At 39.8% G+C, this 25,479-nt stretch overlaps 1 protein-coding gene across 2 annotated transcripts in view; it reads right to left on the reverse strand.

Annotated features, from left to right (window-relative positions):
- Window positions 1–4,596: 4,596 nt before the first annotated feature.
- The window catches only part of sort1a (sortilin 1a), a 63,975-nt gene continuing 43,092 nt past the window's right edge, over window positions 4,597–25,479 (reverse strand). The window contains exons 15-21 of one of the 2 annotated variants that reach the window (XR_005943966.1): window positions 23,741–23,930; window positions 23,088–23,204; window positions 19,415–19,523; window positions 17,854–17,966; window positions 14,908–15,022; window positions 13,272–13,366; window positions 4,597–8,266 (exon numbers count right to left, since the gene is read on the reverse strand). Coding sequence is in view for 1 of the 2 variants with exons in the window: in XM_041194898.1 (XP_041050832.1) it covers window positions 8,252–8,266; window positions 14,908–15,022; window positions 17,854–17,966; window positions 19,415–19,523; window positions 23,088–23,204; window positions 23,741–23,930 (659 nt within the window). In the remaining variant the exon portion in view is untranslated. The remainder of the gene's footprint in view (window positions 8,267–13,271; window positions 13,367–14,907; window positions 15,023–17,853; window positions 17,967–19,414; window positions 19,524–23,087; window positions 23,205–23,740; window positions 23,931–25,479) is intronic. The other variant, XM_041194898.1, reaches the window with a different exon arrangement.

Genomic DNA, 25,479 nt, shown 5'->3' on the forward strand with positions numbered 1-25,479 from the left:
TATATGCTGCAACTGGTGCTTATACCAGAATGCAAGTTAAATGATAACATTACAGATCTAAAATACTTTTAACATTGAATACTCCACACACTATTTTCACATTTTATTTCTTCTACCTCTTGCCTGCTACGAAGTCAGTAGCCATTGCTAAAAACAAGAATCAAGGCCATAAACTTATCCATTAGTTACAGCTTGGCATGAAGCTCAAAATGTTATCTTCAGGTTGTTTTTTTCTTAAAGAATCAGCATAAGTGTTATCAATTATAATGCTTTTAGTATTTGAACGCTCATTGTTATATCTTGATTTTAGTAAGTAGTTGCAAGGAGCTTTCTGAACTTTGGCTTCATCACAAGCTGAATATTTTGGATTGGTCCAATACTTGCCTCTGAAAAGCCTAGGAAATTTAGACAAATCCAAAGTTGCATTTGATCCATATTGAATAATCCTTTTGTTATTAGTCAAATCTTAAATACTTGTCCAAATCAAATAAAATCCACTTTATTGCAAACTTGAGAATTTTTGTTTAGTAGATTTAAAAATATATAGATTGGATCTTCCATAGAGCTGCTAATGGTAATACTCAAAATAATCTTTGTGTGCCTCTCTTTCATACCCCGTCCCACCCTGCATGCTTTCACAATTCCACGGGCAGCTTTTTCCAGTCAGCAAGCGGTGGCGGGGAGACCTGTGTCCCCGACGTCACCCCGTGTCATTTAGATTTTCAGTTCGGTGGGCGCCGACCTATCAGCAGCCTATTAAGGCTATTCAAAATGCAATTGAAATGATTAGTGGACCTGCTCATCCAGCCTTAAGTCTAGGCAGCCTTCCGAAAAAGTATGAAACCTCATCACGGGCGGGATTAGGTTTCATGAGGGATTTAAAATTTTCGGAATGGTTTTAAATAAAAGTAATGGACATATCCCAGCTCATGTGATGGTGTCATATGAGAGGACATCAGGAAAATTTTTTCTAAACTTTAAAAAATTTTTTATAACTGCAGCTGATCTCCCTGAGATCTGTGCGCTCTTCCGCGCTCAGGGAATCCCCCCCTCCCCCCAACCCACACAGGGAGTGCTCAGCGCTTCCAAGCAGACATTACGCTGGACGGACTTTAATTCCGATCAGGAACCCGCCCGCTCCCACACAATACCCCCCTCCCCACAGGGGGAAAATGCTGCCCTATGTGTTTTCCAGTTTTCTCTTTCTCCACCTCATTTCTTTCTAGGTGGGAGTTAGCGGATGCTGCAATGGGAAAGACAACACACTGTGGTGATTGTTGCAATGCACAAGCTAGTGGAAGCATCCAGCCAATGGTGTATGCTATGGAGGTATGTGAAGAGAAAAAGATTGTTGAAGACAGATCTAGGTCCCTTAGAGGAATTTATAATGGGGAACAAAGAAATGGCTAACCAACTAAATACATACTTTGGCTCTGTCTTCACAAAGGAGGACACAAATAACATAACCAGAAATGTTGGGGAACACAGGGTTTAGAGAGAGGGAGGAACTGAAAGAAATCATTATTAGTAGGGAAATGGTATTGGGGAAATTGATAGGATTGAAGATAAATCCCCAGGGGCTGATAATCTATATCCCAGAGTACTTAAGGAAGTGGCCCTAGAAATAGTGGATGCATTGGTGGTCATCTTCTGAGATTCTAACGATTCTGGAACAATTCCTACAGAATGGAGGGTAGCTAATGTAACCCCATTATTTAAAAAGGGAGGTAGAGAGAAAACAAGGAATTTTCGACCATTTTTGACATCGGTAGGTGGGGAAAATTCTAGAGTCCATTATAAAAGATTTAATAGCTGAGCACATGGAAAACAGTGGCAGAATCGGACAGAGTCAGCATGGAGTTACGAAAGGGAAATCATGCTTGACAAATCTACTGGAATTTTGCGAGGATGTAACTAGTCGAGTTGATGGAGGGGAGCCAGTGGATATGGTTTATTTGGACTTTCAGAGGGCTTTCGACAAAGTCCCACATTAGTGTGTAAAATTAAAGTGCATGGGATTGGGGGTAGTGTATTGAGATGGATGGAAAACTGGTTGGAAGACAGGAAACAAAGAGTAGGAATAAACGGGTCTTTTTCCGAATAGCAGGCAGTGACTAACGGGGTACCGCAGAAATTGATTGCAGCAATTCACAATATATATTAATGATTTAGATGAGGGAAACTAAATGTAATGTCTCCAAATTTGCAGATGACACAAAGCTGGGTGGAAGGGTGAGCTGTGAGGATGCAGAAATGCTTTGTGTGATTTGGATAAGCTGAGTGAGTGGGCAAGTGCATGGCAGATGCAGTATAATGTGGATAAATGTGAGGGTATCCACTTTGGTAGCAAAAACAGGAAAGCAGATTATCTGAATGATTATAAATTGAGAGAGGGGAATGTGCAATGAGACCTGGGTGTCCTCGTACACCTGTCGCTGAAGGTATGCATGCGGGTGCAGCAGGCGGTAAAGAAGGCAAATGGAATGTTGGCCTTCATAGCGAGAGGATTCAAGTACAGGAGCAGGGATGTCTTGCTGCAATTAAACGGGGCCTTGGTGAGATTACACCTGGAATATTGTGTGCAGTTTTGGTCTCCTTATCTGAGGAAGGACGTTCTTGCTATAGGGATAGTGCAGTGAAGGTTTACCAGACTGATTCCTGGGATGGCGGGGCTGACATATGAGAGATTGAGTCAGTTAAGATTATATTCGCTGGAGTTCAGAAGAATGATGGGGGGGGGGGGGGCGGGGGAATCTCATAGAAACCTATAAAATTCTAACATGACTAGACAGGATAGATGTAGCAAGGATATTCCCGATGGTGGGAGAGTCCAGAACCAGGGGTCACAGTCTGAGGATATGGGGTAGACCATTTAAGACTGAAATGAGGAGAAATTTCTTCACCCAGAGAGTGGTGGGCCTGTGGAATTCCATACCGTAGAAAATAGTTGAGGCCAAAACATCGTATGTTTTCAAGGAGGAGTTAGATAAAGCTCTAGGGGCGAAAGGGATCAAAGGATATGGGGAGAAAGCGGGAGCAGGCTATTGAGTTGGATGATCAGCCATGATCATAATGAATGGTGGAGCAGGCTCGAAAGGCCGAATGGCCTACTCCTGCTCCTAGTTCCTATGCCTTTTGATGTTAAGAGCCACAGAAGGGACAAGATCCATTTTCTGGTGGGGAGTGCCAACAGCAAGAAATCCAACCAGCCAAGAATAGAAGCTGAGTGGAATGCAGAGAGGGATGAAATGGGTGAAGTGAATGGGTCCTCGAGAGAAAAGTGGGACATGCAAGCCTGATGCACTCCGAATATTGGGCCTTGGGCTTCATTTACACACAATAAGAAAGATGCAGCCACCTAGTGTGTTCCCACACAGCTAGCTGGTACAGAGGATTTCAATTCATGGTTAAATGAAATACCTGACTCTACATTCAGCTATGTGTTTTTATTAAAAATGAACCTGCTGTTTTGTTGGCAGCCGTCAAGTTAGGGTGCAAGTACACCACAAATTTCAAGTCACATCTCCTGGCACCTCATTTTTAAATTCAGCAAGCTCTAAAACTCAGTGCAATACATTAATGTAACAAGAGGAAAGGTAGCAGCTAATTTCCATTGATTGTCAATTGACTTAGGCTTCAGCCGAATAACTGTCAACTTTTTAAATAGAGATGAAGTTGATTTAAATTTCAAGGGACACAAGCCGCTGTAACAATTCAGTAATGCTGAGTGTGTTATAACGCTGTTAATTTAATGGCCTGGCTTAATTTAAAGTGCTGCTTGATCTTAGCTATTCTCTCGGCAGCTGCTGCGAGTTCTCCCACCTCATTTGTTGACCATCCAGCAAGCTATGAATCCTTCACTGTCAGTGAGCACTGCAGTCCTCTGCCTTAATTTTAACATCAGCATGATAGTATCCTCCCACCAATCCCCAAACTGCAGTCATCAAATTCCTGGCAAGGCAGCAATCCAAAATTCACTTCGGTGTGCAGAGCTGGCTTGTAAACATTTTACAAGAGTATTCAAATTGATTCATGACTCAACAACCTATATGCAACTTAATAACGCTCCCAAAGGTATTCAAGTTGAAAACCCAGCAGAGTTCCAAAATTTAAAAGACAATGCTACAGCAGTGAATCCAAATAAGTTTTGATCAAACAACATCTCGCAGAAAGAGAAGTTACCCAAATCAGAGGGAGGGGAAAAGCTCGAAATGCCAAGATATGGATTGTGTTATATCTTTTTGATATACGCAAAAAGTCGTCTTCCGGTCACAGTTCAATTAGGATCTAATATTTTCCCCATCAATACTAAAATACTCACAAACTTATGGCTAAACTGTTTATAAATTTCACTTCTGCAATTTAGAAAATGTGGTAAAAATGCTGCTGCTGTGGGAGGAAAATGAATCACAAGTAGTTTTCAAATATTTTCATTATAAAAATATTGTATTTTATGATAGGGTTCCAGTTTGAAGTTTCGAAAGTATGATCTTGCAAATGTACACAAACTTAAATGTTCACGAAGTAACATGGCCCCAGACAAGGCCACTTCCCTCAAAAGGGGTTTGTATTCAAGAAAGATGAATACTAAATAGATAAGATCCAGATGATTTTATTCACATAAATTAGGAAGCAAAAATGCTTGAGATTTAATCACTGAAAATACACCAGCATTCAGAGGATAAAGCAACTAATTCAACAATGTTCATAAAATATTTTGTTTTCTATTGGCTTTTGAAATCCCTCTAGTTAGGTCTAGTCAAAATTACTGATGAAATCAAATCATAAATTAATTCTATTACATTTGTAATACAGATCATGACTTATGCATTAAAAACGTATAGCACAATTTAATAGTCTCAATTGTTGGGACATAACACCTTCGCGTATAATGTTACTTTCCATAGTCCTTTTCCATTTGCACTGTACAATTTGAAATTTATAGAAAAACCACCAGCTTAATTCAAAATACATAGGGATTGATTCACAACAGAACACAATGATCAACCTTGTTCAAGAAACAAGTGAATCAGCAAAAAAAAAAACACATTGTAGTGAATTTTTAAAGATGGATCAGCTTGCTAGCTCTCGCTGCATTGCGGATGTTATTATCTATTCTTCACTCAACATCACAAAAAGATATTATCTGGTCATTTTCATATTGTTAGCCATATTCATGAATGTTGGCGGAACACGGATGTTAGTCTATGATGCCGATACAACCAAAGAAGAAGCAAAGCAACAACAGCAATGAGCTCAGCATCAAGAGGAAAGCTAAAGGGTGATATTAGATATGTGTGGGGGCATAAATTATGTGCAAGAGTGATCATCCCATGTTAAACTTCTGCAGATGACCAAATACCATAGATCTTCAGAACATGTGGCTTTGGTTTAAATACTATTCTCTCAGTTCGTAAGATAGACACATCAGGTGAACAGAACACTTATATACCGTCACTGCATCATACACAAGCACATGCAATGAAAATCATACACTCAAAAGATGGCAGTTTCTAAAAGCAAGTAGGGGGGAAACTAAATGTAAAGCAGCTTTATCTGCATCCATTTAGGTCAAGGCTGATGAGACACAAATTGTCATACCAAACGCATTCCAGTTTCATGGATTGGATTAATATTAGACCTGTACCATCCAGAGCTTTAACAGCACTCTGTTGCATCTACCTATTGTAGCTGCAAACAAAGTTGTGGACATAACATTCACGTCATTAAATCTGAACATCTTTTAACAGAAAATTGGATAAATATTTGCAGGACCAAAATACAGGGCTATATGACAGTAGCACAGTGGGTTTTGTTTTAGATTATTTCTAGCAAAGACCCATCACAAACACTGAGCTGAGCAAGCCTTGTATTAGCTATAAACTTTAATTGTTCGATTTGAGCGCATGAGCAACTGTGGTAATCAAATCAAACTTTTAATGCAGATTGCAGAATATAGCTTGATCAAGATTTCTTGAACTATAGTATATGTATAATTCAGTTCTAGTTTATGATGGTTTATAATATTGATGATTAGAAAACAACTTGAAAATATATGTTTCAATTATACTAGAAATTTTTTCGAATGTAGCATCAAATATAGAAAGATACAGAAATCAATTCTATTCTATTAATCAGTTTAAGGCTATTTGGAACCATAAACATACATCATATGCTAAGACTTCCTGAGACCCATGATTTTGTATCTTCATCCCCTGTTTGACTGAGGTCAATAAAGATGAAATGAAATAAAAATCATGAAAACTTTTTGCAATTAATCATGACAAATCAAGTAGAAACTTACACTCCTACAAAATTTATGTCTTAGTCAAAGATATATGATCCTCAGTCAACATGTGCATATTCATTTGAATATTCAACTGTCATGATCAAGTTTAAAACTGCTCAGTAATTTTAAGAGCCATGATCTGAAACTATACAATGCTTATAAAAGGAGCTAAGGAAATAAGTAAAGGGATTCAGTGTGATACTTTATTCTTAACGTCGCACATGGATAAGAGTGGATGATGTATCTTGGAACATGTACACGGAGGTAATCAACAGCTTCTTATGTAACATCACTACAATAAAAAGTACCAAGTCCTACATCACAGCACTGTACTGCATATTATTCATGCACTCAGAGCATACGCTTGCTGCATAGCTGGAGTTTTAAGTGTTGGAATTACAACATTGTTTACTGAAAAAATTTTCTGTCCTGGAATCTTTCCCACCTGCTTACAAAGGAAGAGTAGCCTAAAGCACATGAATACATAAGCAAACAATAAACAATGCAATAATGATCTTATAAAAAGAAAAAAACATAACTATTTTACATTATAGCATGTTCATGTTTCCAATTCCAAAAACTGTGTTAAGGAACAAAGGAATCAAAGCAAATAAATTAACAGTTGTCAACAGAGTAATGAAATAGGTATTCAACAAGTAAATTCTGCACATAATACACAACTTGCTAGTTCTGAAACGGGATAACATTTCCATTAAAAAAGATACCCTAATGTACATGAATGTATGGTTTCAAATTATTTCCCAGATTACCATTATAAAGATAAAAGGTAGAACACTAGGTGGAGCCAATTCATGCTGTAAATGTACCTGCATATATACCTGATGTCATTCTAAATTACTTTTATAATCCATGTATTGTATTTTGTTTATATGCCTTCTGTTCTTTATAGCAGCGATGAAAGAAACAGTAAAAGTGCAGCAAGTCAGGGCACAAGCATTAGTTTTTAATTTAATAGAATTAAATTACAGTTGACAATTGATTAAGATTTTGATATTCTAAGTATGTGAAAAGCCCTCAATCAATTTTTCGTGGCATGAGGCTTAAGACTTTCAAATGGCAAACTAACTTCCGAAATCAACTAACAACTGATCTCTTATTTCATAAAATACTGGAGTATTTCATGAATCAATGTGTATCTCTAATACTTCTTACATATATCAAGTACACAGAGGTGTACAAATAAAGGAGTGTTCTTAGCAGGACAATGCTCTTGAAAACTTAACTTTCCTAATTAAAAGGGTCTGATACGAAAATTGTTACACAAGGCCAATAAGGAGTCACACAATATGAAGACATTTTGGAAAAAGCATTGCCACAATAAATGCCTGCTTCTGTAATCTGAAGACCAAATTTTATTTGAGCTTATTATCTGGAATTCTACATTCAGTGGCATTTATTTTCAAAGATGGAATATATGCATTCATTTAAAAATTCACTGCTTACATTTAATTTGTAACACAAGTCAGCCTTGGTGAGAAATAAAAGTGTTGGTTAATGCACTCTGTTCAAGAATGTATAATCATATAAAAGGCCCACAAAAGCTTGCAGTTATGTACCCAGAAGCAGATTTTTAAAATGTAATTCTGCAAATTAATCATATTTCAAAACTACGAATTTCCCATCTTTAAAAAACACATCTCTGATTGACACCAATTCATTAGCATCTTCCCTCTCCCTCTCCCACATAAAACAAAACTTTCAAAACAGTTCCAGTATGCCAGGACCAGAAGCAGTCTCATCTGTGAAATTTGAGATTGCAGATCTAGATTTATCACATTCATAAAAAAAGTTACACTGCCTTTGTATGATGCTGTAAAATCAGAGTGCAGGTAGTTGATAGAGACTATCAGATGGAGGCAACAGCATCTCTAAATACTAAGGTGCCGTTTGTTTGGCATGAAGAGCATCTTGTAACTCCAAATTTTCTTTTTAAAAATCAGTCTATTCCAGGAGATCCTGTCAAAAGAAAGTGCGAGTTTCATTGCAAAATGTTGATTCCAAGGAGTTGAATTTTACAATGTGATACATATCATTCCCATTATGAATGAGGAAAAAAAAAAATCACATGAATATTTTCAAAACACTAAACCTAATAAACCTTGATTTCAGGGAGCGAAACCCAAGGAAGAATGTATCATTCTGATTTCATATCTATAAGAAATCACCCTTAGAAAATTAAATTAGCATTTCACATTTTTCTATATCATCTTACACCTACAAATAAACTCAATTTTTTAACAGATGAAAAGAAAATATTTGCAAAGTGTAGAAATTATTTCACAGTCAGATGACAAGCATCTATAAATTGCATGGTTACAGATGCACCAGTAATTTCATATTATGAAACATTTGAAAACCAGAAATTAAAAATCATCCTTGTCACCAACTATACAAAGCTACTTACAAAAATAAAAGGTAACTTTATGCAAACTCTACACATTTGTAAGCTTATTTCCCACTCCTAATTTTGAAGGCAACAGACAGAATAGCTTGTGTTATAAATTTGATTCCTCAAGAGAGGCCAAAATTAGTTTGTACATGGAGCAATCCTTCTGCAACTTTGTCTCAGGATGGAGCCCCATCCAAAAAAAGTGAGTGTGTTGTGTGCAATTCATATACATATACAAACATACAAAATAGGAGCAGAAGGAAGACATGTGGCCCCTTGAGCCTGCTCCATCACTCAATAAGATCATGGCTGATCTGTTGTGTTTCAAATTCCACATTCCCATCTACCCCTGATAACCTTCGATTCTTGTTCGGCAAAGAATCAATCTACCTACACCTTAAAAATATTTAATGACCCCAACTCCACCGCCTTCTGAGGCAGAGAGATCCAAAGTTGCACAACCCTCAGAAAAGGGCAACCCCTAATTTTTAAACAGTGCCCCCTAGTTCTTGGCTTACCTACAAGAGGAAACATGCTTTCCACATCCAAAACAAAAACAGAATTAATTGGAAAAACTCAGCAGGTCTGGCAGCATCGGCGGAGAAGAAAAGAGTTGACGTTTCGAGTCCTCATGACCCTTCAACAGAACTCCTTCTCCGCCGACGCTGCCAGACCTGCTGAGATTTTCCAGGTAATTCTGTTTTTGTTTTGGATTTCCAGCATCCGCAGTTTTTTGTTTTTATCTTTCCACATCCACTTTGTCAAGACAATTCAGGATCTTATATACTTCAATCAACACCTCTCACTCTTCTAAACTCCACAGCCCAACCTGTCCAACCTATTCTCATAAGACCTGATCATTCCAGGTACCAATCTATTAAACCTCCTCTGAGCCATCTCCAATAACGCATTTATCTCTTATCTGAAGTGTAACAACAACAAAAATTGATAAATATTATTGGATCCCACATAGTGTATACATGAGGCCGCTAGGAGCTTCGTTGCTGCAGGTTCCACTCACCCATCACTCCTGTACTTGCTGATCCAATATACACAACCAGTCTTTTATTGCCTGCAATTGAAAATTCTTATCCTTATGTCATCTTTGATTTCTCACTATCCCTGGCTCTCCTTGGCTTACTTCCAACTTGGTTCTTTGTAAGGTTGCAGCTCTAATTGAATCCCTGAAACAGTATTTTATAGAAACAGACTGTTTCCAGTAAATCAGGAGTCTAGAATGAAGGTTCACAGACAATACGAACATACAAAACAGCAGAAGTAGGCCATTCAGCCCATCAAGCCTGCTCCACCATTCATTAAGATCATGGCTGATCTGTTTATGTTTCGAATTCCGCATTCCCATCTACCCCTGATAAGCTTTGATTCCCTTGCCTAACAAGAATCTATCTGCCTCCACCTTAAAAATATTCAATGACCCTGCCTCCACCACCATCTGAGGCAGAGAGTTCCAAAGTCGCACAACTCTCAGATAAAATTTCTCCTCATCTCTGTCCTAAAAGGCAACCACTAATTTTAAAACTGTTTCCTCTAGTTCTGGACTCACCCACAAGAGGAAACATACTTTCCACGTCCATCTTGTCAAGAACATTCAGTAGCTTATATATTTCAATCAAGCCACCCCTCATTCTTCTAAACTCCAGACAAAACAAGCCCAGTCTGTCTAACCTATCCTTATAAGATAACCTGCTCATTCCAGGTATCAATCTAGTAAACTTCCTCTGAACAGTCTCCATCACATTTACATCCTTCCTTAAATACAGAGACCAAAACTGCACACAATATTCAAGATGTGGTCTCACCAATGCTCTGTATAACTGAAGCATAACATCCTTACTTTTATGTTCAATTCCTCTCATCATAAAGACTTCTTTAGCCTTAATTACTTGCTGTATCTGCGTACTAACTTTGTGACTCATGCACTAGACCACCTCAATCTCTCTGCAGTTCAGAATTCTACAGCAGTTCTTCATTTAAGTAATACTCTGCTTTTCTATTCTTCCCACCAAAAAGTGAACAACTTTACATTTTCCCACATTATAGTCTAACTGCCATATTTTTGCCACTTACTCAAACTACCTATATCCATCTGCACCTTCCCTATGTCCTCTTCACAATATACTTTCCTATTTGTCTGTGTCACCTGCAAATTTAGCTACATGCCTTCACTCCCCCTATCCAAGTCATTGATATAAGTTGTAAAAGGTTGAGGCACAGACCCCTGCAGAGCTCCACTTGTCACCTCCTGCCAATCAGAAAAAGACCCATTTATCCATAATCCCTGTTTTCTGCCAGCCAATCTTCTATCCATGCTAATAATACCCTCTACATCATGAGCTTTTATTTTCTGCAATAACCTTTGATAAGGCACTTTATCAAATGCCTTCTGAAAAACCAAGTACAGCATGTCCACAGGCTCTCCTTTATCCACAGCGCAAGTTACTCCTTCAAAGGACTCCAATAAATTGGTTAAACATGATTTTCTTGTCACGAAACCATTCTGACTCTTTCCAATTACCTTGGGTTTCTCCAAGTGCCCAGCTATAACCTCCTTAATGATCAATTCTAACATCTTCCCCACAACAGACATCAAGCTAACTGGCTTACAGTTTCCTGTTTTCTGCCTTCCTCCCTTCTTGGAGGGGTTATATTTGCTACTTTCCAGTCTGATGGAACCGTTCTAGAATCTAGGGAATTCTGGAAAATTAACTCCAACGCTACCTCAATGGCGCAAATCTTCCAGTCTCCAGGTCACTGGTGACCAGATGTACGACTGAGTCTAAATCCTAGGTAACCACAGAACTGACCCCACCCATCCCCCATTCATACGCACTGACCCCCTGAGTACCACCACACCCACCTATCACCTTAACTACTTACCCACCTCACCCACCCTACCACTTACCTGCCCATTCACTTATTATTGCTGAAAAAAGGGACATGTCTAAGCTTTTCATCTTACACTCATCAGGACACTCACAAGAATTCCAATATAAGGGGAAAACACCTATTTAAACTGCGTGTGGAGTGCTGATTGGTTGGCAAGTGACGTTGCCATGGAGAATGCATCACTGATGGTGATTGATAGTTAACTGCCAAGCATTGTTTGAAATTTAAACCAGGTGGCTTGACACTGATTGGTCAAGGCATTGCCCTAAGGAATGAATCAGCGAATGGCTGTCACTTATTTTGTTTGGTTGAAACAGGCACAACATGCATGTTCTTTCTGTCTGCAAAGAACAGGGCCCTGTGTATCAATATATGTAGCTTCCAGTACACACAAATGCGTGTTCACTTATTAACCCACTCACTCATTCATACCATACAGCAGCTAGTGCTGCAAGAAGGGGGTGTGTCCTGCCTTTCCCCAACTCTATTCCACTGCAACAGAGCTCTTAGAGGGACACTTTTCCACATTTCTGGAAAAGCAGGGCTTCGGAAGGTCCTGGAAGAAATGTACAGCAGCATCGAGTCGGAGGAATACAATGATGATTGCCGCTCCTTGGTAGATCCGTACCAATATTAAAAGCAAATGATTTAGTACAAAGGAAAATGGGAATTTAAAAAAAACAGAAAATGAATGATGTGGAATGCCCTAATGAAATTAGTGACCCTAGCAGAGACAACATGAGCATTCAAGAGCAGGTTAAAAAAAATGGCTGAAGGGAAAAGAAATAAAGACAGTGAGAGGGTGGGCACATGGAACCAAGACAACTACTTATTTGCACAATAAATAGCAACAAGGCCAAGTCAATGGTTCACTCCTATGTTGTATTAACTACTTAATCCTATCTTTTCAGTTTTTCTTCAGCACTAGTATCATGCTGTGACAAATTAAGTGAAGATTTCAGAGTTGAGAAACATTAGGACAGCATGGTGCATGGGCCAAAAGCAGCAGTAGGGAGTTGAAAGATGGAGCCCCAAATGGCAGAGCATGGGAATGGACAAAAATCATTTGAGGGAAAGGCAGACACAATTGCAGAGCAGGGGGTTAGTCAGATGATATGGTAATGGTCAAAGTCTGAGGTACTGATAGGTTGAAAGTTAGGACAATGTGTATAGGATCTACAGTGATTAGGAATGGAGGGGTATTGTGAAAGGGTTTGTGCAGTCTGTGCCTCAATCTTTTTCTCTGTGCCCATGATTCCTTTTTGGTCAGTGACATCTGCCTTTGACTATTTGTCGTTCTCTTCCTTTCCCTCGCCAATAGGGGTGGATATTGGTATCTGACTCATTGTCTCTTTTCTTGTCACTGACTTGTGGCTATTCCCTTGATATCTTTATCTGTTCTTTAATCAGTCTATCTACCTCTGATCCGTCTCCTTCAGGGTTTCCTCTCAATCAGTCTCTTTTTGCTCATCCACTTGTCTGATCCCTCCATCAATAAGTATTTTCTTCCTTAATCCCAGAGTCCACTTATTTCTCTCCAATTCGTTATCTGTATGCCCCTGAGCTGTGTCACCCTACCATGATGAATTTATCTCCAAGACCATTTCCCACATGTTTCTCCTTCTACCATGAATTCTGGGTCTTTCAGTTCCTGTCTATGGTCACCTGCTCCTTTTCATTATTTTCTGCCTCCTCCAGTGGTCTATGGTCCATTCTTCTTCCTCTGATTTTCAGAAAGCCAGCCAGTAACAGCCAGTTAGCTAAATTAACAAATCAAGGGACAAAGTAAAAGGCAGCCTCTTAAAGGGAAACTGCAAAAACAAAAGACAAAATGCAAAGGAAACTTACCAACATTAAATCAAAACGTGATTAAAGGGGTCGATAAAACACCCCAAGCCACGCAGTGCCCACCGAGCATGGAAGGCCTCAACGATGCCGGTAGACACCGTGCGCTCCCTCTCCAGGGACACCCGGCCACTAACAGCCATGGAAGAGGGTCACTTGCTGCCTGGACCTGTCAGTGGCCAACTTGACCAGGCCCAGGAGCAGGTTCATGAGGAGGTTTTCCTCCTTCCCAGCCCCCCTCCACACTGGGTGCCCAAAGATCAGGAGCACGGGACTGAAGTGCAAACAAAACAACAGTAAAAAGGTTTTTCAAGAAACTCAAAGTGGGGTGCAGCCTAAAGAAAACCAACATACAAATGGTCCACAGACTCCACAAGGCCGCAAAAGACTCAGGCTTTTTGGGAGTCCATGAACCGTCACATCCTCCGATAGTATGGGGCTGCTGCATGCAACACCCTCCACCCCAGATCCCCGATGCCCTCCCTCCCCTTGCCAGATGGCAACATGCCACGCCAGGGCATGTCTGAGCAGCGGGCGAGGGCAAGGAAGTGAAGGGTGTGCAGCAGCAGCCCATACAGGAAACCCCTCCATGCCATGCTCAAAGACACGGAGGGCATTTCCACAAGGCAACTCAGGTTGAGGAGCAGCGGCTCCCAAGGGAGGTTTCGGGGCTTGGGGCCAATGTGGAATTCAGTCCAAATGGGGGTACGCTTGGACGGAAGACTACAGCGCACCTGCGCCACCTCAAGTCCCAGTATGACGTCGGGGCCAAGTATGACCGTCCTAAGGTCTTGAATGGCGTTGGCCGCAAGCTGGGTGTCCACGGGCGTAAGATGCGCCAACTCCTGTGGAAAACCAGATTTTGCAGTTGCATAAAGTGACAAGTATAACTTTTCCATTCTAAAAATGGACAGCAGAACTTATATCAGAAAGACACTGACAGAAAAAGAGACACTAAAGCGGCAAGAGGATTCCATGTTTTGTAGACATGAAGTACACGTGGATATACTTTTTTAGTGAGTTATATAGATAAAGATGTATTTCTATATTAAGGGTTGGATTTTCAAAAAGCCTTTCGATGCCCTCAGGATGTCCCAAGGCACTTTAGAGCCAATGAATTACTTTTGAAGTGTAGTCAATGTTTTATAGACAAACACACAGGTTACTTGAACATATTAAAAAATGGCCCAGACATTGGTAGTGTCCTGCTTTTCAAATAGTTCCACAAAATATATGGTATCCACCTGCTCAGGCAGGTGTGGCCCAAGTACAATAATCCTCTTAAGGCACCCTGACAAAGCTTCGGTATAGAGTCTGTATCAAATTCTTAAGGGCTTGACCTAGATATTGACCTTTAACCTCAAAACAAGAGTGCTACCAACTTAATCAAGAGGATGCACAGGCAAATTCTTAATTTTCCCGTGGTATTTAAAAGGAAAAATTGTACTACACTTACTTCATCAGAGTCATCATGATACTCTGGTTTATTGGCAGCTGTAGTGGTGTCCAGTTCATCTGCTGTAGTAGCCTCTGCATGCTGTTGTAGGACTGAGTATCGATGTACCAAGAATCTGAAAGATTGATTAAAAGCCATTTTAAGGGATTACAGCTGACAAATTTAATAGACAAACCGTCTTTCCATGAATAACCTAGCCGTTTCTTAGAGAAAAATTTGGTTTCCCAGCCTCAACAAATCACAGTAAGTTATTGAGAATAAACTACAATTGTAAAAATGAATAAAGCTTTTGAGTTACATAATATTTTAGTTAGCATTGAATAAACCAAGTCTTGGAAAGATGCTTCAACCAATTGATTCTTTCAGTTACCACTTGCATTTTCAGATTGTATGTTCTTAGTTCAATACACGGTATTTGCATTTGTCAAAACTGAGGAACTGGTCAAATTGGTCCTGATGATAGGTCACTCGACCCAAAACGTTATCTCTGTTTCTCTCCAAAGATGCTGCCTGATCTGCTGAGTTTGTCCAGCACTTTTTGTTTTATTTTTGATTTCAGGCTTCCAGCATCTGCAGTATTTTGCTTTTGGAATTGGTCAATACTTGACTTATAGAACCATAGAAAAGTTACAGCACAGAAGGAGGCCATTCGGCCCATCTTGTCCACGCCAGCCCGAGGACATCCAGGTGCCCTTTCTTATCCCACCTTCTTGCACCCAGCCCATAGCCCTGCAGTTTACAGCACTTTAGGTGCAGATCCAGGTACTTTTTAAAAGAGTTTAGAGTTTCTGCCTCTACCACCAACTTGGGCAGCGAATTCCAGATACCCACTACTCTCTGCATAAAAAACTTCTTCCTCAAGTCCCTCCTGCACCTTCTGCCACTTATCTTGAATCTATGTCCCCTGGTTCTAGAATTCTCCACCAAGGGAAACTATTTTACCCTGTCCACTCTATCTATTCCCCTCATAATTTTGTACACCTCAATCAAGTCACCTCTCAGCCTACTTTGTTCTAAGGAAAATAACCCCAATCTACCCAATCTCTTTTCGTAGCTACACTTTTCTAACCCTGGGAACATTCATGTAAACCTCCTCTGCACTCTCTCTAGAGTTATTACGTCCTTCCTGTAATGTGACCAGAACTGCACACAATACTCCAGTTGTGGCCTCACCAGTGTTTTATACAATTCCAACATTATATCCTTACTTTTATATTCTATACCTCTGCCTATGAAGCAGAGCATTCCATATGCCTTCTTTACAACCTTATCTACTTGAACTGTTGCCTTCAGGGACCTGTGTACTTGTACGCCAAGATCTCTCACTTCATCGACCCCTCTTAGTATATTCCCATTTATTTTGTAATCCCTCTAACTGTTTGACCTCCCTAAATGTATAACCTCACACTTCTCTATGTTAAAATCCATCTGGCACTTTACTGCCCACTCCACCAACCCATCTATATCATTTTGAAGATTATGACTATCCTCTACACTATCCACTACGCGGCCAATCATTGTGTCACCTGCAAATTTCCCAATCATGCCCCCCACTTTCACGTCCAAATCGTTAATATATAACACAAACAGCAAGGGTCCCAACACCAAGCCCTTAACAGAGGCCACCTGATGTAGGCTTCTAACTCTCAAGTGTTGCAGACTTTATTCAATAATAAATAATTTTACCAAATTGGAAGAGAGTGAAGATTTTAAAAAATCACCGCAATGAAATAAATAAAGTACAAAAATATTTCTTTAATGGCTTGCTAGTTAATTTAAATAATTTTCTTGAAATCATCAGTCCTCTGTAATCCCAAGAGCCCTGCAGAATTCAGGGCAGAATTGCACAACTCAATTGATTGGTGCTTATATTTCTTATTTACTGTTTGGTCCTGAATTTTCTAGAATATATTTTACCCCTTGTTGGCCCTGGGTTTTTCTTTTTCAATGACCATGATTTTTAAATGGGTTTAAATGGGACTAAAACTGCCAGCGCTGGAAATCGGAAACAAAAAGCAAAAATATGGACTATACACAGCAGGTCTAACAGCCTCAGTGAAGAGAAACACAGTTCATTGTAGAGTACTGTAACTGCCCAAAGCAACGCTGCCCTCACATGGCTGGGACTTATCCAATCGAGTCCCATTCAAAAGCATGTTCCTCCTTCGTAATTTCGCTGTTGGTAGGTGTTGCGGGAACATAACCTCCGTGAACAGCAGGGGTTTACAGTACACGGTGTGTTCCATGGTTATGTCCCAACTTGAGATCTATACTACAACTTTAGCATTAGTGCATGGTAACTTTCATTAAATGTATCCTAAATGTTTGCATTAAAAGAAATGCAACAGATAACATAAGTATGATGAAACTAAATGGCCACTTCCAATCAATTCCTCTGATCACGAGGAAAAGGCAACCAAGGTCCCAAGACACAAATTATCCTAGGTGACTTAAGCAGCTCCTTGGAGACTGCTGCCTACTTATGAAGGCCTTGGCTCAGTCAAAAAAATCATCACATTGTAAAGTCAAACACACAAAACCCGTAAAATACCACTCTGGGCACAGGTAGTTATTGCTTTATATGCACTAAAATAAATCCCTTCAGTCTTTGGGATAATTTGCTATAAATACATAAAGGATAATTTTCTGACTGCACAAAATCCGCACAGCATATTCCCAAATTTCTTGTACTCAGCAAATGAGACTCTTGCCAGCAACATAAAGTGGGAAAATTGCACATCAAGACTCAATTGGATCTGTTGCAAGTTTGTTCTTTTAATTAAAAACTCCTTATATTCTCTTTTGCTACTGTTCTATCAAAATTAGCATTAACTGGACTTAATGCACAGTAGAACACTAGAAAAGTTAAAAGGTTTGCTTTATTTAGCTTACCATAAAAACCCTAAATACCAACAATTCTCTCAGAAGCAAATCAAATACACTTACCTCCCGCCACACACATATTTCTTGATAAAAATCACTCCAAGGATTAACAGCATCAGTAATAATACTATTACAGTGGCAATAATTGGCACAGAGCTGCTTCTATGTGAATCAAACTGAAACCAAACAAAGGAAGTTTCATTTTTTAATTCAAAATATTATTTGAACTGAAAAATTTTGAACAAAGGTACAATTAATAACAAAGAAAGGATAATGGGCTGTAACTTCTGGTGGAGTGGCAATTGAGCCGTATTGCAACTCCGCTCGTAGCTCCTTATCTGGAAATCCAGCCTCTTCTATCTCGCCCGACCTTCTGACACAGGCTGGGCAGGATCAGCGTAGCACAGTGGGTTCCCACGGCCTTCTACCCGGGGCTACAGCATCAGAAGCAAGGAGGACATGCCTCCTCTTTTTTTAAAAACTGCACTAGCTGCCATAAAGCAGGTAAGTTTAAAGGTCCAGCCACTGAAGAGGTCAGTGGGGTCAGCATAGTCGAGGGGTGGGGCCTGCAGCCGGACGGAGCTGGGGAGACAATGGTGGTGGAGGGCACAGCCAGGGAGTCCTGTGTGCAGTCAGGGGGTGGGGTTGTAGTCGGGGGAGGGATCCCGTGGGGGCTCAGGAGGCCCTTTGGGGGAAGTTGGGGTAGGTTAGTGCTACAGTTACACAGAAGCTAGAAGTGGTTTCAATTCTTCTATCTTTTACTGGGCAACTATTACTGTAACAGTCAGAATCATCTGAAGTTTGCGACCTAAATCACAGTATCAAATGTTTCCTTGTGTAGAGAAATTTGAACTTCCCGGGCAAGGGTACCCGACACCTCCTCCCCCACCCGCCCCAGATACAAGGTCAGAAGTTACAACCAATGTGTCAGATCTGTTAGCTGACTTGAAGATGGTCTCATCAAGTTAAGCAATGTCACCAGAGAAATACAACAATCCAACCTTGTACAATGTTAGTATTTCAGGTCAAATTTCATTCTGCAGCTGTCTCATTTCCACTTTGAACTACCTGACCCCATCAAATTGTGACTGATATAAAAGCCAGTGCTGCCCCACCAGACAAACAGGCAAATTAGAATCTCTGAGCCGTAATCAACTGGCCTGACTTCCCACCACCAGATTTTGTTTGACCATTTCGAACAGTCCTGTCTGTCCATCTTGTTGCCACATCTTATATTTCAGGGTCATCCTGGAAAGCAAACACCATCTCAAGCTCATTTTAAGAAAGAAAACACAAACCACCAATAAACAATGAGCCTTTTCAGCGATGCCCGAATCCAATGAACAAATAAAAAAACCCCTCTTAGTTTTATAATGAAAATAGTTTCACACCGACAAGATCAGGTCAGCAGCTCCGTACTACAGTTTGGGTGGTGACTGTACAAGCATGGCAGTACGATGGTGCAATCGTTCTTGTGCACACTTTGATTAAGAATTCATTCTACACTTCCTTCCTGGTTTGGCTTTTTACCTAGAAAACTTCAGAAATTCTTCACTATATTTACTTGCCTCTATGTAAAGAATATTTCCTCCGCCTGCAATACATTAATTACCATTGCACTTACCAGTTCTTCAGGAGCCAACAAGTTACTGACGCATTTTTTACTAATGTCTTTCAGTGAGCGAGTCACTTGTATTCCTCCATAACACCTGTCTCCTGGAATTTTTCGGTATCTAAGAAATGATAAGCGCATTACAAATCTGATATCAATTGTTAAAAAATTTTAAAAATTCATATTTGAAATGATTTATGGAATGCTTTTATATTAATAAGTATGGGCATGCTACACCAACACAAAAATTGGTCTTCAATCCAGTCAAACCTTTGAGGTTAGAAAAACTCTTTTTCTTGTAAAACAGGAATTAAACGCCATTTTGCAAACATAACTTAGCAATCTTAAGCAAGTTACTGGCTCCCAGTCAAGTGGGCTGTGCCTAAAAAGGGGAAGTGATTACATATTTTCTCAGAATTTACAAGTTCAACTACTCGAAAAGGAACACCTGATTGAATTTGAAGATCTCAAACATAATGGGCAGAATTTTGCCCTTGATGTGCATGCGGGTCCCAGCAGCTTGGCGCTGGGTGGACAGCTGACTGATGCTGCCGAAACAGGGCCCGCTGCCATTTTGAGTGGGTGGGCCCGTTAAGGTCCGCCCAGCCGGGCCTGCCCGACAGGAAGTGCTATGCGCTTCCTGTGCGGGGGGGAATCTCCAGCTATCAAAGTGCGATGTTTCACACATGTGCGTGAAAGCGCGCACATCTCCCTGAGACTAAGTGCTGTCTCAGGGAGATTACTGACAGTCCAAAAAACTTAAAAAAAATAGAAAAATAAAAATATTAACATGTCCCCCTCATGTGACAATGTCACACGAGATGGCACTTGTTAATAAATATAACATTACATTTATTAAAGTTTTTAAAAAGGAACATGAAACCTCATCCTGCCTGTGGATGAGGTTTCATGTGTTATCAGAAGCCCGCGGGGCTCCTGGCCTGCCCGCCAGCCTTAAGATTGGACGGGCAGGTCTTTTAATTACTTTAAGTACCCTGTCAATGGCCTCAATTGGCCATTGACAGGTCAGCGGGCGGACAGCTGATTCCGCTGTCCGCCCACCTTCCTGAAAATTGAAAGGGACCGGGATGACGTCGGGGGTTCCTCCTGACATCATCCCACATCATTTTCCCGTCGGCGAGCGGGCCACGTCCCCAAATCGCCAACAGGAAACTTCAGGCCAATGGATGATGACCTTTCATCAGAAAAGTTAGAAATGTATAAGGTTAAGGGAAAGAGAAAGCAGGGAACAAGAAGAAAAGGAAAAATAATTTAATCTCTCCTATCTGCCATCTTATCACTAGCCTTTTGTTCTTTTTTCCCCACTCATGATGAAAATATAATAACTTTCATAATTTTTTCTGGTTTATTGTGAAGTAGGTTCATGGGGGTAAGTATAGTTGGGTCTGTGTGTGATTTAATTACATTTGGAGTCAAGTAGACTGCAAGTTGAAATCATCAAAAGAAGCTAGGTGCTTGACATGCTAATAAGTAAACTTGGATGTTGGCTTAGCATGTAAAGGTGTGAAGGGAATTTGCATTGTTAGATAACTGAAGGGATACTTGGATTTCAAAGGGATCTTAGTCTGTTTACAACTAGCCAGATAAGCAAGGCAAAGGAAAGTGTTTATTTTTCCCAAAGATTACTGACAATATATATTGGCAACATGAAAATGTTTATGTTGTGAGGAAGATATAGTTTCAAAGGCATATAGAACAATAGAACTTACATATTAAGAAGAGAGAAACACACATAAAGGGCAATGAAAGACTACGTGAAAAGAGAAGGCCATGTAAAATCTAACAGGAGTGTGTGAAACACCCTTAACGAAGCCCCCAGCCATTTGTGCATAAGTCTGCTATATAACAAAACTGAAGTTGGGGAAAAGACATTTAGAATCCCACTGTGCAGGGTATTGTGTTAACTTGCTGAGTTTGTTTTAAATCTAAAATCTATTTTGAACTGTTGCCTTAAAAGAGGCATAACTGGGGATCAGATTAATTGGGACTTTTAGGCGTTATTATAGTAGTGAGCAATTTGCAGTCTTATGCTTGTGCCTGAAATCTTTTATATTTTGTTAATAAATATTCTAATTTAATTTTTAAATTTGCTAAACGTCTTGGTGGATTTATTCCTTATGAATTCGGTGCACACATCTTGTAATAAATACAAACTGCAAAACCGTCGCGATAGAGCGACCAAGTTTCCCTCATAGATTTGGTCCACCTGGCACATATCATTTGCTACGTCATAACAACCTTCCCCAATTTTGCTTGGTCAAAACCTAGTATATTTATTACCTTTTCCAGTTCTAATGAAGGGTCATCAACCTGAAACGTTAACTGTTTCTTTTTCCACAGATGCTGCCTGACTTGAGTATTTCCAACATTTGCAGTATTTTGTTTGTGTGTTGGAGTACTGCAAGTGTTGTTCAGGCTTCCAGTTTACAAAGGGCAAACATGGCTGTAAAACGCTTTTCAAAAATGCACTTCCATTATATGCGAAGACCATATGAATCCTCATTAAAATCTAACATTTCCAAATCAGGAGAATGGTTTGAGGTTACTTCAGTGCAGAGGGATCTGGGTGTCCTTGTGCATGAATTGCTGAAAGCTAGTATGCAGGTACAGCAGGTAATAAGGAAGGCAAATGGAATTTTGGCATTTATTGCTAAAGGAAGAGTGTATAAAAATAGGGAAATGTTGTTGCAACTGTACAAGGCACTGGTGAGACTGCACCTGGAGTACCGTGCAGAGTTTTGGTTCTCTTACTTGAGGAAGGATGTAGTTGCATTGGAGGCGGTTCAGAGGAGGTTCACTAGATTGATTCCAGGGATGCGGGCTTGTCTAATGAGGAGAGATTGAGCAGTTTAGGCCTATACTTGCTAGAGTTTAGAAGGATGAGAGGAGATCTAATTGAGGTATATAAGACGCTAAAGGGGATAGACAAAGTAGATGTAGAGCAGATGTTTCCCCTTGTAGGGCATTCTAGAACGAGAGGCCATAGTTTTAGGCTAAGGGGTGTAGGTTTAAAACAGAGATGAGGAGGAATTATTTTTCTCAAAGGGTTGTGAATCTGTGGAATTCACTACCTCAGAGTGCAGTGGATGCTGGGACGCTGAATAAATTTGAGGAGATGGACAGATTTTTAATGAGTAATGGGTTGAAATGTTATGAGGAGAGGACGGGAAATTGGAGTTGAGGCCGAAATGAGATCAGCCATGATCGTATTGGGGCAGGCTCTAAGGGCTGAATTGCCTACTCCTGCCCCTAGTTCTTATGTTCTTATTACGTTTTTGTCACTGGTAACAGACCCTTTATGCTTGGACCATCTCATACCTCCTGCCATAAGTGCTCATATCAAAACATATGCATCAAGGCTGGATCCTGCAGAAAGTGTTTAATTTGTAGGTAACTATATTGATCACATTTTGGAAACTAAAATTTATCTGCCACCTGGTGGATTGGATAAGCTAGTCCCTGTAAGGAAATCCAATCATAATATCCAGGACCACCACAAGAGTGGAGATGATTGCAACTCACATCAACCTCTGTTTTAATTTGCATTTACTCTTAAATCTGAAGTCTTAAATAATACAATTTGCACAGAAGGCCAGTTCACGTGAAGAGGTACCGACAGTCTTAGTCAAAATTCCCTTTGGTTTATTTGAAGCACATTCATTACCCATTTGTCTGCAAAACTTCTTTTCTTCCTTGTAAACAGAACTCCAGATCATGTCCTTGCAAATCGGCCTGTTCTACACATTCTGAGCTATTTTCTTTTCGATAGTAACCAAAATCACTGAGTGGGGAACAAAGTGCATGTTTTTAAACAACTAAGTCATTCCCAGCCAATTTAACAAATCAATCCAACTTTGACAAAATAGTGTAAACTCAGTTCTCACTTCAAAAAAGCAAATCATTGATCTTTCCTTCCAAAATTTATACAGCCTGAAACTAACACTACAATAATACACAATTCAGTAAGGCATGTTATTTTAAATCACCAAAAGCAAGTCCTAAGTGAGCATATCGAAATTTTCAATTAGAAACAATACATGCTTACAGCACTCAAGCTTTGTGATTATTTCATTAACTGAATGAAGTTGGATTTTAAAAATAACTGCAAGTTAAGAATCAACAGGCAAATGACCCAGGGAAGGACTGTGGTCATGCAGACTGAAACTATGGTTTAGGACCTGGTAGATGGACTTTTCCTGTTCTGTATTTCCCTATCCTGCCAAATAGTTTAGCAAGTCTACATATTTCAAAATAAGTTAACTAAGTTGGATTGACAGAATTTCATCATGAACCATTGGAAAAATAGCAATGGCATACCACAAATAATCATCCAAAGTACACTGACAGACATTGGGCTGTTTATTCACAATATAGTCATGTCCATTCCGACAGAGAGAAGATTTTCTTAAACGCCGGAATTTCTCTTTGTAACCCAACATACAGCCATCATTAGGATCATTAACATTACTTGAATGAGCAAGCCACTGGATGTAATCATCATCAGCACCTGGGGAAATCAGGATTGAACTTTTAGTGCATAGTTATCTACTTAAAAAAACAGCATCTACATTTAAAAAAAAAATACATCCATTTCCTCCCCTCGAGTGGTTATAGAATGGAAGCCCCAATAATTAAAGGCACATGCAACCTCAAGTGTTGGTTTAGTGGCAGCATTTTCACACAAGTCAAGTGGTCATGATTTCAAGTCCCATTGTAGAACTCAAACAAAATCTGTGCTCTAACACTTCAGTGCTGTACAGGTGGAGTGTTGCATTGTCTTTAGTATCATTTCTCAATTTCTCATCTGCTTGTTTCATGGCACTATTAAAGAAAAAGTGAGCTCTTCCATTTTCTTGGCTAGGCTCCCTCATACCATTTGACATACTGTCCACATCTGCTCCATAGCTCTATTCAGTTGCATTAAAATAATTGAACAAAAAAAAACTTAAAAACAAACTTGGATTTCAAAAGTATTTAAAGTATATACATACAGGAAATGCACATACCCAGCACTCCAATTACTAGGGTCTTCATTACAACAACTTGCAGTTGTGTAGTGATTTTGAACATCAAATTGACAAACAAAAGTAGGGGAAACTAATACCAAGCTAGGAACAGATACATTAACGGTGATGACAAAAGGCTCGATCTAAGTAGCTTTTAGAGAAAAGGTAGCGAGGTAGGTAGATTCAGGCCTGGCATGCGCTTTTGGCTGAGAAAAGCAAGGAATGATGCTGTGCAAATATGGTCGAACCAGCTTTAACAACTGACTAAACCAACTGTATGCCAGATACGCTTAAGTTTGAAGAATTCTAACTTGGGGAGCAAAGGTGAAGGTTGTATCAGAGGAATGAGAGACAGTGATTGATTCTTTTGGGATAAAACAAGAGAACAGTTTAAGGAAGTGGACAGAAGTAGACAGCCAGAAAGGGATTTGAGAGCTGAAGAGTGGGTTTGTGCCAATATTAGGTGAAGGCCAATTCTGTAGGTGGATGGCACAGTGAAGTAAATTAGAGTTGGGGGATGTAGATAATACGAGGGCTAAGAAATGGTCACAAGTAGCTGTATTGGTGTAAACAAGTCCAAGAAATGATGAATTTGAGTGGTGTCCAAGGACATGGTGGGGAGGCGAGGGAAGGGGAGGCAGTGTTTGTCAAGGGTGCAATTAAGCAGATAGGAATGCTATGATATCAATAGACTAAGAGCTGAAATGCAGGCTGTAAATCAAATCAATACAAGTGCTGAAAAAAAAATAACAAACAGTAGTTGGGTGGGTGAAAGACTGGTTGCTGGCATTCTCTAGATTTTACAGGTTATATTTTAGATGCCAAGGTTTACATTATAACATACGCTTAACACAAAAATCACTAGGTCCCCAAGAACGGTATCAATACTTGACAGTGGGTCAAGTAACCTTCTGCTCCCATGAAATGCAATCATCACTTAGAGTGAACCAAACACTACACTCAAATTTATTACAATCGAATCAATCCCAGCAAGAAATCACCAAAACAGACTTGGCCTACACAGCTGCAAATTAATACAAAATATAAAAG

This window comes from Carcharodon carcharias, chromosome 9, assembly GCF_017639515.1.
Source record: "Carcharodon carcharias isolate sCarCar2 chromosome 9, sCarCar2.pri, whole genome shotgun sequence".
In the NCBI taxonomy this organism is placed as follows: Eukaryota; Metazoa; Chordata; class Chondrichthyes; order Lamniformes; family Lamnidae; genus Carcharodon; species Carcharodon carcharias.